The sequence below is a fragment of the Tamandua tetradactyla genome, chromosome 13 (genome assembly GCF_023851605.1).
Source record: "Tamandua tetradactyla isolate mTamTet1 chromosome 13, mTamTet1.pri, whole genome shotgun sequence".
Lineage (NCBI taxonomy): Eukaryota > Metazoa > Chordata > Mammalia > Pilosa > Myrmecophagidae > Tamandua > Tamandua tetradactyla.
This window is the reverse complement of record NC_135339.1, coordinates 90,670,795-90,682,794: the sequence shown is the minus strand read 5'-3', so window position 1 is coordinate 90,682,794 and position 12,000 is coordinate 90,670,795. Positions and strand designations below refer to the sequence as shown.

General features: G+C 43.5%; 1 protein-coding gene across 1 annotated transcript in view; it reads left to right on the top strand.

The window, feature by feature from the left end:
• The window catches only part of MKI67 (marker of proliferation Ki-67), a 28,164-nt gene extending 18,218 nt beyond the window's left edge, over positions 1–9,946 (top strand). Inside the window, exons 13-16 of the mRNA XM_077126410.1 lie at positions 700–3,476; positions 4,337–4,391; positions 4,680–6,625; positions 9,694–9,946. Of these exons, the coding sequence (XP_076982525.1) occupies positions 700–3,476; positions 4,337–4,391; positions 4,680–6,625; positions 9,694–9,753 (4,838 nt within the window). The 3' untranslated portion in view covers positions 9,754–9,946. The remainder of the gene's footprint in view (positions 1–699; positions 3,477–4,336; positions 4,392–4,679; positions 6,626–9,693) is intronic.
• Positions 9,947–12,000: the final 2,054 nt, after the last annotated feature.

Below are 12,000 nucleotides of genomic sequence, written 5' to 3'. Positions count from 1 at the left end.
AGTGATTTCACTTTCAGAGTTGGGCTTAGAGTGAGGCCACATCTGAGCAACAAAAGAGCACCCCAGCAGTAACTCTCAGGCATACCTATGGAAGAATAATCTTTTGTATACCCTGCAATTATTCCTGCTCATCTTGCTGACAGCATGCCCCACTGGTAGTAGAAGAAAGGAGATATGAATCTGCCTTCCTCTCACTTGGGACTGGTTTCTGTGCTCCGTCATGGCTTGCTACACTGAATGCAATTCTTGTGGTTAAAAGTTAGCTATTGCCTATGTAACAGATCTTAAGTATACTAAATATGAGCCATGTTATACATTGGAAGTTTCAACAGAGGAAATAGTTATTTTTCTTATATTTGAAGAAAAATGTTTGAATTTGTTGAGATACAGATGTCAGTTTTTAGAAAGCCCCCTCTTCAGGACTTTGGATGCATACTTTTTTACTGTGACCTTTTTCCCTTATGCAATCACTAAAGATTCTAACTTTCAGTTAAGTATTCTACACATCACCAGAGAACATTAAAGTGTGCACGGCTCATACATAAAACAGTTTTAAGGCTATATAAGTAGCCTGATGTGCTTAGTCTGTCAAATAATGAAGGTGATTGATGCTTTTACTCAGTATTTTATGAGAAAATACACTAAGTCAGCACAAAGTGAACAGAATATACTTATTGCATATATTTTTGTTTCTTATAGAAGAGAATCTGCTTCCCAGTACTCAGAATGTCGCACAAGAGCCATCTGATAAGAGTTCTGCAAGCTCATTAATGAAAATTCCTGAGGCCCATACCATGACAAGTATTGAGGTGAAAACTCCAGAATCTGAGACAGAGCCTCTGAAGGTCTTGAGTGCAGATAGGTTTAGAAGGTCTGCAGAGCTTGGAAACATTCAGGTGATACGTATAGAGATGAATAATGAAAAAGACATTGCTGAGTTTAACGTAGGGATTAAGACTCCAAGGAAGACACCAGCCAAGGAATGGCATCTTGAGGGAGAGATAAAAAAAAGTGAAAGACCCGGCGAAACATCCAAGAAAAACGCTGAATCAAAAGACAGTTCTGAAAAGGCAGTGGTTGTCACAAGATCGAGAAGAACTTTGGAGCAGAAATGTGTACCTGAAGACTCAATCCCTGTGCAGAGGCTGCCGACATCCAGTAAAAAGACAGAACAAATAGAAGAGTCTATGGGAATGCCTAAACAACCAGCAGAACTAATAACCCATGATGATGTTGACATAAAGCTTCAGAAAACTCCAAGGCAGAGCAAAGTAGAGCCAGTACGAAGTTCAGCAGGCACTCACAGACTGGAGAGCACTCCTGAGACCAAGGTAGAGCCTGTGGAAGACCACACACCTACCAGAGAGGTCCTTCAAACACCAGAGCAAACAGAGGGAACAATAAAGTATGATGGAGTCACTAAAGACCCTTATAAGTCTCCACAGCAGAAAGCAGAACCCATAGACACCCCAACAGGCCTTGAGAGACTGTTCAAGACACCTGAGAAGGGGAAATTAGTAGAAAAATCATTGGCATTCAGAAAGCTTATGGAAACAGCAGAAGAGGCAAAAGAACCAATAAGTGATAATAAAGGCCTCAAAACAGTTAAGAAAACCCCAGAACAGAAAAGAGAACCAGAAGGAAATCTAACAGACAGCAGGAGACTGCTGAAGTCGCCTAAGGAAAAGTCTCACCCTGTGGAAGGTCTGGTGATTGCTGAAGGCCACCCACAAACTCCGCCAGCAGCAGCGCAGCCGGCAGGTGGTGACAGTGTCCACAGGAGGCTGAGGAGCACTCCAAAGCACCAGCAAGGGCTGGGAGAGCATCCAGTACTCCTCAGAAGACTGGTGAGGACATCTGAAGGAAAAACAGACCCTGTGCAAGAGCTGGCACATATCGGAGAGTCCCTACCAGCCTCAAAACCACCAGAGGAACAAAACCCCAGAAAGTTTAGGGACACTCCAAAGCAGAAGCGAGAATCGGCAGGATCTCCAATGGACTTTAAGAAATGGCTCCGAACACCTAAAATCAAACCAGAGCCTGTGGGAGACCTGAGGACATCTCTAAAGCACAAAGAGGGTCCAGCGGACACTCCACGAATCCTCACAAAGGTGCTTGGAACACCGATAGTAACACTGGAAACTACAGGGGATTTGGATGGTGCGACAGCATCCCCACAAGCACCAAAACAATCCGAGGAACCCATGAGCAGTGACCAAGTCCAGAGGAAGCTGAACTACACGCCGAAGCATGAACCAGAACCAGTAGAAAGTCAAACAGGGCTAAAGAGACTGCTGAGAACACCTAGAGTAAAGCCAGAATCTGCAGGAGATCTGACAGGTGTCAAAATGTTGCTACAAGCATCAAAGGAACCAGAGGAGCCCATTAACAGGGACAGCACCAACAGAAGGGCGAGGAACACTCCGCAGCCCAAGCAGGAGCCAGTGGAACATCTAGCAGTACTCGGAAGGCTGCTGGCCACGCCCAAAGAAAACACAGGCTCCGCGGTAGAAGACCTGCAAACTCCAAAACAAACGATGTGTCCAGATAATGAAAGCAGCAAAAATTCCCTGTCTCCCAGGAGGAAACGCGGAAAAAGCGAAAACCTAACTGGCCTCCAGATACTGTTTAGGACACCTGAAGAAAAGGCAGATCCAGCGGGCAGCCTAGCTGGACCTGAGGGGTCAGAAACTCTGCAACAAACGGTAGACCCAGGAGATAGGACAATCAGCAAACTCAAGAGAGCTTCCAGGGAAAAAGGTGAGTCAGCTGAAGATCTGATAGACATCAGTAAACTTCTGAGAACTTCTTTGAGAAAAACAGAACTAGTACCAGTCCTGTCTGGCCTCAAGAGACCACAGCAATCTCCTGAAGCAAAGGGAAATCAAACAGAAGGACTGACAAGGGTCAGTAGCCTCACAGGAACTCCAAAGCGGAGATGGGAATCCATAGAAAACCTGACAAGCGTGAAGAGGTTTATGAAAACTCCTACCAAGGTATATTCCACAGAAGACTTAACATTACCTATGACAACTCCAAGTAAGGCAGTAGAAGATGCTTCAGGTATACCCACAGTCCTGAAAACTTATGCAAAGGAAAGACTTGGCACTGATTCAAACATAGAGAAACTACAGGAAATACCATTGCCTAAAACTCCTGAAATAACAGATGTGAAAAATACTACTCAAGAAACCCAGGGCATGGGAGCAACTGTAGAGTATCCCCAGAGCATCCATGCTTTCCAATCAAAACAAAATGTGGTGGATGACCTGACAGGACCTTTGGGAACATCAAAAGAACACCCTGAGCCAAAAATTACCAGTGAATCACTGAAACCAGTGAAGAAAAGGAAAAGTACGATTGAAGGTTTCTTGGGCATACAGAGGTTAATGGCAGAACCCAAACAAAAAACACCCTGTTTGGAAATTGACTATACGGGGCTTCAGGAAATGTTTGATCTTGGAAACAAAAATCAGGTAAGCACACTCAGTGATCATAAAGTGATGATTCGGTGTTAATTGGAACGTATGCTCTCAGTTTCAGGATAGCTACTTTTAAGTAGGTGACTTAATTGGATGTCTTTTCTCAAAGGGGTCTGTGACACTGAATGATCGCAGGCCTTGGGGAGCACTCAGGTCGGGCTTTATGGAGTGAGCAGACTCCTTGAGAAAAAGAATTAGCCAAATGATTATACATTTTAAGAGGAGTTTCTTGGAAGTGGATGGATTTTGTTTGTCTTCAGATGTGTGAGAAGTTGTTCAAGAAGGGGCGGGCAAATCAGTAATTCTGGGTTGTCTAGTCACTACTGCCAGGCCTACTGGGTAGAAATGGATAATCAAGGTCATGAATTGCACAGATCAGGGCAGTACAAATAGGGAGTGGGCTCTTTGAGGAGAACTTGACTGTCAGGAGTGTTTATGGAAAGACTACAGCTTTGAGAGAAATTTGGCAGAATTCCACAAAATTGAGGTTTTTCCTGTTCAGTTTCAGAAGTCATTATTAAAGGATTAGGAATGCATTTGCTCTGTATAAAATCAGACACTTTACTATAATGTAAAGTGTTGTAATCAGATTAGTTTAACATTGCATTCAGGCATTATGATTAAAGAGTATCCTAAACTATACTGTTTTTGACTGATGAGTGAAGATGATCATTTCTCCACAGGAACAGAATAGGAAGGCATTACCTTGAAAATTTTAAATTAGAGGCATCTTAGAAAATAAATCAATGTAAAGTTTTCAAATGAATTCCCCCTTTGGGTTTGCATTTGATTGTTGTCTATGTTGAGCCCTGAGCTACGTTCTACTCATTATGGATGTCTTCTTTTCTCCTTAGGATAGGCCCGGGGAGCTCTCTCACAGAAACTCCTCTCATAATCCACCTAACAGTGGTGAGTGGAAACCTTTGTGGACATGGATTCTTTGCAACACTTACTACATTTAGTGGTTTGGATAAAACTGGAACAATTATTTTTTAGGAATTGCTAAAAAGTCCAAAGGATAGACTACTATTGTATCATGTTGCTCCTTTCTCCTGTACACCTGTGTCAGCACAGGCTGCCAGGGATTTCATATTAGTGTAAAAAGTAACTGAAATGAAAAGGAAGTTCCTGTACTTCTATGATGCTTTGTTTGAAATTGATTCTATAAATATTTACATGTCCCTCTGTGTTCAACAGAATCCAAAACTGGTGCCTCCAAATCTGAAGATTTATTGCCAGAGAAATTGCAAAGCAGAACTGTGAGTCAAAGGGCAAGATATGTCCTCAGGAAAAAAAGTGCCAGAAAATCACCAGAATCTGAACATTTGCCCAGTCAAGCAGAGCATATGTTGGCCAAGACAAATGTCAAAGCTGAGCTTCATTTACACAAGAAACCGAGTCAGGGAATGTCCCTACGTTCTAAACCCAGATACAAAACTGATGCAGAACTGCAGGAGCCTCAGTTACTTGTGTCAGAAAAGATTGAAATAAATAAAAGTGAAAAGACTACTAAGCACTTCCAAGAGGAGAACTCAGAAGATGGAGTGATGAAAGAAAAGACAGTGACGCTAAGATCTAGGGGCAAAAGTAAGCATGGTATACATCTTCAGGAATCTGGCTGTTTGGCTAGTATAACAGAGAACAATGACAAACTAATGAAGAGTTTGCAAGAAAAAGTTAAATCTATAAATGAAGAGATGTTTTTAAGATCTAAAAGAATCAAAGCTAATTATGAAGAGAAAACTCACCCCAAAACTGTAATGTTTATGAATAATGTACAGGAGAAGAACTTAGAAGGCATGGAAATAAATCAAGACAAAGTATTCTCTTCTAGAAGGCAAAGTAAAAAAGGCATGAAGTTGGAAGGTTCTAATCCTCCCTCCAATGAAACAAAGGTAGCTGATGAAGAGGCAGAAGATAAAATTGACAGTTCTGCAGTTAAAGTCTTAACCAGTGCAGTAAGAACTCAGGGCACCACGACTTCAAGAACTTCTAGAAGCAGGAGTAAAAACTATATAAATTCAGAGGTATTTCCATGTCTACCTGTTATTACTAAGATCCCACCTACAGAAGAAGTTGAAGAGCCCATAAGGAAAACCCGTAGGAATGTCAAAGATACAGCACGTGAAACTCCAGGGTCATCTTTGAGGTTTAGAGGCTCAAGTAAGGTCTTTCCTACTGATCTTTTATCTGGTACGACAAATAGAATGCCTGTGAGCAAGGATGAGGAGAAACCAGAGGAAAACCTAAAAGAGAAGAAGGTTAGATCCTCAAGATCTGGAACTGGGCAAACATGTCCAGACCCCCAGTCATCCTTTAGTACATCCGAGGTGACAGGCTTTGAGGAATTTGAAAAGCCTGCTAGGAAAACCCTAGACAGGCCCAAGGAAAGAGCGACGAAACCAGAGGCAACATCAGTAAGGACAAGATACCAAACTAAATTTCTTGAGGGAGAAGTGCAGCATTCCAATTCTCTGCCCATTATTTTTGAAAAAACACCCATAGAAGACAGTGATAAAGAGAGAAGGCGGGCAAAGCACAAAGCTCAAACTCAAGATGGTAGGTCTATGAGAGCTAAAAGCAAAGCAAGCACAGACTCTGAGGGACTTTTGAGCATATCTAGCATAACAGAAACACCGCATGTGGAGGAGATGGCAGAGTGTCCTGGGAAAAGCCAGGAGCAGCAGGGCACAGCAGCCAACAAAGAAGTGCGTCTAAGGTCCAGCAACAGAAGTAGGCACCATCTCACTGCAAAGGTGCAGGAGTCTCTACGTGATAGAGCAGAGCACCCCTCTTGGGAGAAAGAAAATGCTGTAGGACTCCGACCCTCTAGATTTAGAAAAACAAATGCAGCCACACTGCCTTCAGAAATAATACAGATGGGGGAAGCCAAAGAAAATCCAGTGAAGAAAATTTGGGCAACAAAGCCAGAAGACCCAGAGGCAACAATAAATCAGCTGTGTCTGAGATCTAGAAAAGTTAAAGTCTCAGTCACAGAGACGGCAAACAAAGGGATCACTTTAAAAAACTCCCTGGTCTCTAAAGTTGACACTTCACCTAAAGGACCAAGGCACAGCCAGAGAGCTACGCGGAGCGCTAAGCGCGGTGTTGCGGTGGAGGCAGTGGCCCCAAGCCCAAAACAGGTCAGCAGCTTACTGCTTTCTGGATGAGTGCAGAATTTGTTGTTATATTCTCATCATACATTTTGTCTTCGTAGCTATTTTAAATGTATCTGTTTTGGGAATTTCACTTAAAATAGCAAATCCATAAAATGAATACTTAATTTAGAAAGAACTAGGAATTAACTTAGTTATTACATTTCAACTGCTTATGATATACCCCCATACTAGTTGACCTAAACTTACTGAAAGAGAAAAGTTATTATGTCTGGTTTACAAAGGATTTCCTTTTGAAAGCTAAATTAAAAGTTGGGGGTGTCCATAAAACAAATGGAACTCCGTAAGTTCTTGTGCAGTAGGAAGTGCTTGTATCCACTCCCCCTCCGCCCACCACCCCCAACAAAAGAGTATTGAGCCAAGGAACTTTAACTGCTGTTAAAGTAATGTCAAATTTAGGAGCACATGAATTGTCTATCATTTGAATAAATCCATAATGCATGATTAAATTCAGTGTTCTGGGGAATACTTGATTTAGCTATTTTACAAATAGGTTGAACAGTTAATCTTTTCATGAGTGGTATAAATTTGCTTCTTAGTACACAAAATGTGGGCCTATAATTACAATTTTCTGAGTTCAGCAAATGAACCGAATGTAGCAATAATCTCTTCGGATACCAGAATTCTGGCAACTCCAGTCATCCAGACTAGTGCTAACTCTCTAGAATGAGAAGAGCCAGTGCTTCACAGCCATCCTGGCGTGCAGTACAGGCAGGCAGCGTGCTTGGAAGGAGGACTGCGTTACAGGCGGTGGGCAGGAGCTGCCTCCTGTTATCTCCTGGTGGGAGGAGGCCATCAATTCCCAGACAAATGTCAGAAGTGAAAGAACCAGGGTCTGGCCGGCAGTAGCAGTAACAATGGCCAGACATGATCACAGGGACCAAAGAAATGCAGAGGGCCTGATGGGAGCATATAGTTCCCCTATAGTTCCCTGATGGGAACATATAGTTCACCCCATGTGTTCCATTTTTAAATAAAATTCTAAATATTTACAAAATTGATAGTTTGGAAAATAGTGCTTTAGCCCAAGTGAAATTTAAGAATTAGTAAAAGCAAATACTCTTTAGATGATTCCTAGGGACAACAATTAGGCACTGAAAGCATAAGTTAGCATGGTCTGGGCTCAGCTGTAGCCCAGAGAGTTCATGCCTGGGGATCCTTTCTTAAAACACAGAACCGTAGTTTTCTCTGGTGCTTGGTTCTTAACCTGATGTCCACTGATAGGCTTTTCCAGAAGCTGCATATATAAAATGTATTTTTCCAGGAAAAGATTTATAACTTCATCATCTTCAAAGTGGTGCCTCCTCGGCCTCCAGAGATTAAGAACCAGCCTGATAATGAAAGGCAAGGAGCAGAATTAGTAAAAATTGACTGACATTAAGATTTACCTATCTTGGTATTGATGACAAAATGAAAACATTGGCTCGATGAAATACTACTTCACACGTGTTGTGTGAGTTGAGGCTGGGAGAGCGTCATGTGATGGGACCATGCTCAGGCACCGGGTGGAAGGGCTGGCTTTGCAGATGGCTGTCTGAATGGTCACCCATGGCAAGCAGAAGAGACATATTCTTTTGCCTAGGCCTAGTGAGACAACAGTGACATACACTTCCATCCAAAATCTCACCTCTGTCCCCAACCAGCCTGATAGAGTCGGGGAGCCAAGCCCTGGCGCTGCTTGGTCTGCAGCACAGAGGATCCCACCCCCTCAGCTATTTGCTCGTAGCGTTACTGTCTGACTAGACTTTACAGCCTTCTGGATGAGTGTTCAGCCAGTCATTTGACCTCTTCCTGGTGTTCTGGGAACGTTTGGGCTGATACAGTGAAGTCTTCAGACCCATTGAGGGATTTCAGAGCACTGCGTACAAATGAAATCTTAGACGTCTTTAATTCTTGTCTTTTGTTTTCTAACTCTCTCCCCTCACTTGTCAGTGGTCACTTGATAGAGTTGTTAGTTTGACTGCTTCTGAAAGTATACCTGACATCACAATTAGCTCTTTCAGGAAACTAAAGTGTGAGAGCAGACACTTGAGGAGCTTTCTAGTACTAAAGCACACACGCTAAGGCTTTGGGATCCCAGTTTGAAAAGCCAGGAGTCATCTTTTTCTTTTCAGATTTTAATGCTTTAAATGGATGAGTCTGCCAAGTAAGGAAGCCCTGGGTATATTATGCAGATTAGAGTTCAGCCAAGAAAGATCAAAAGGAAAGGGTTTGTTACATAAAGGCCTTGGGAAAGTGAACTCAACCAGGAGCCCCTGCACCTCCAGCTGCTCAGAGGAGCCTGTCCTGCTTAGAGGCTCCTTAAGGCTGTCTCTGCACTACGGTAGAGGCACTGACTGGCCTTCATAGAGGTAGTTTGATTTACAAGACCCAAAAGATTTAGTCCTGATTATATTCTGTACATCTAAGTCCACTTTTTTCCAAGTGGTTTTTTTTTTTTTTTTACCGTGTCCAAATTTCTTCCAATAATATTGGATTAGGGCCCACCCTGATTCAGTTTGGTCTGACCTTAATTAAAATATTTTAAAAGGTCCTATTTACAAATGGGGCCACACCCACAGGATCCAGGGTTGGGACCTGAGCATGTCCTTGTGGGGGACACGATTCGGTCCATCACTTCTGAGTAAGAACATTTATTTACCCCCATTGCATGAGGGTGTTTTTCTCTATCCCCCCCTGAAGCAGCTGAAAATCAAGAGCTTCCTATTGGATCCAAGTGGTATTTTTAATTAGTGTAAAAAGAAGTATAAATGGGTACAGATTTTTTCCCTTTTGTATTGAAAAAGACAGATTACAAACTTTTCTTTGAAAGTACAAAAATTTTAAGTTTTAAAAGCTAAACAGTAAAAGCAGTTAACCACAAAAAAGTAACAGGATTATCTTAAAACTCATTTCCAACCTCAAAATCAGTTTTCTAGACCTAAAGATCTGCATGACATCTGGTAAGAATTTGTTTTGTTTTGCAGAGTAGGGTTGATGACCAAAAAAAATGGTTCTTTATAAATTACTGACAAGATATTTTTCTTTCCAAACAGGAAAAGAATAGCATTCAAACCAAAAAGAGGAAAACTGGAAAAGACATCGAAGATGTTTAGCTAAGAAGCGGAAGAGGAAAAAACACAACTAGCTTAGTGTTAAGTATTAGTATCCCCATAGCATAATTTTTTACAATAAGATTGAAAGTAAATTCTATAGGAAATGTTATGTGGCATGGTATAATCCCTTCTGTATTCCATGTAAATCTTCAATAAATTTGTCTTTAGCAAATGTCTATAAACTCTTGTGCCATTTAGCTTTCTGTAATTATGGAGATAAAATTGGGAAGTTAGATAATGTCACTGAAATTTACTTTAGGGAGAAGCTGTTTTATAAAAGAAGATGATAAATGTGCCTGCCCCAGGTGCCGCGGTCCTGCACCAAACCCTCGCCTGTGTTCCTGACCGGCTCTGCCGCTGGGGTGCTGTTTGGAAGTGAAGGCAGTGCAGCCCGACACACCCACACTCCCTTTTTCACATTGTGCTGCTCCAGCTCAAGCATGTTGGGTTCCCCTTTCCAGGCCCAGAGACCTCCACGAGAAAACCCTATTGTACATTCATTATAATACCGTGGGGCCTGCCTAGTTTATTTGACTTAACAATTTTAAGTTATTCAGTAATTCAAATTATTGGGATTAGAGAGGTTTGTTTTGACACACTAGGTTTCATCTCGGTTTCTGATTTTAGTTTGGTTTTACATGTTCTTGGCTTGACTTTTGACTCAATATCTAGTTCACATTTTTCCTGTCTTGTGTTTTTCCTTTTTAATTCTGTGGCTTGAACTGACTTGAACCATGAAGTGTGGTGACTGAAGGCAGGCTCTGGGATTAGACTGCCTTTGTCTGAATTCTGACTACCTCCCTTCTGTTTCACACTTATCTGTAAAGTGGAAATAATAATAGTACCTCTCAGGATGATTTTAAGAAATGAGCTCATGCAGGTGTACTTGATACAAAAAAAAATAGCTTTACACAAGAGACACTTGTTAGCTATGTTCCCTTCTTAGTTCTCAGTGTTCTTTTTAAATTTTTTTTCCCATTATTTTCACTGTTTTAAACCAGTGCCAGGGGTCCCAGACCACCCTAAAACTTGATAATGACTCACTAGAAGGACTGTGGACTCTGAAGTTGTATATTCCTGGTTAGTTACTCCCACGAACAGGTGCAGCCACGAGGGAAAAGGCGCATGGGACCAGGCCTGGGAGAGACCAGGAGCAGGTTTCCAAGAGTTTCCCCCAGTGGAGTAGCACAGGACATGCCGAAGTCTCCCAGCAGCTCTGTATGTGCTGCCAACCCAGACAGCTCACTCGCCTTGGTGTCCAGGCAGAGGGAGGCATGCGAGGCTCCGAGACACTTGGGCAGAATGGAGCCGAGTTTCCAGGGCAGTCCTTAAACTGCAGCACTCGCCGGGCTGCGCCTCATTAGCGTCCCGGGCGAAAGGCGGGGACTTCCATTCCTGTGCCCCAACACTGAGTAGGTGCTCAGGAAAGATTAATGAACAAATAACTGGATTCATGAAACAGCGTTTGGGCCGCCTACAGGGCCACTGGTCACCTGCGTGGACCGTCCAGTCCGTGGCGTCCTCATCCCTTAACGGGATGCACCGTTGGAAGGCGGTTGTGCACACGTCATCAGTGGAGCCGCGTAACCGGGTGTACCGTGTGTAACCGTGCGCACCACATGTAAGCCGCGGGCTTGCTGCTGCGCGTCGAGGACACCTGTCTACCCCGGGGTTCTCCGCATCTAAGAGGTCCACGAGCACCGCAGCCCCGGGACTCCGAGGGCCCTGCGCCCCCTGCCCTGGGATGCCCGCCCGCCGGGTCCTCCCGGACCGAGCGCCCAGCTGGGCTCGGGAAGAAGCGCACACAGCAGGGAACCCGAGGCCTTCGCCGAGGCTCACCTCCGCGTCTGCGGGGGCGGCGGGGCTGCCCCACTTCCAGGCCCCAAGCACTTTGGGTCCGAGGCCCCGCCCCTACGCCCACGGGTTGCTTCCTCCCGCTGCATGGCAACAAGGCGAGGGTGAGGGTTCCGCCCCTAGGCAGCCGCCTCTCGGCTGCCCTCCGGAGTTTGGCCCTGTAAACGATATTTGGCTGTTGATAATAGCTCCTGATGTTGCAGATTCCAGTGCTGGAATTCAGGTGTTACCGCACCTGGTCCAGGAGAAATGATCAATGTAGAGTTAATTCTTAATAAGATATATTTTCCCCAGCTGATTAATCAGTATGACTATGCGTTTAGAATGCATCTCATTGAGTTTATTCTTAGGTGGTACATTACCCAAAGCCTAGGAATTGTCTGTATTTTCATT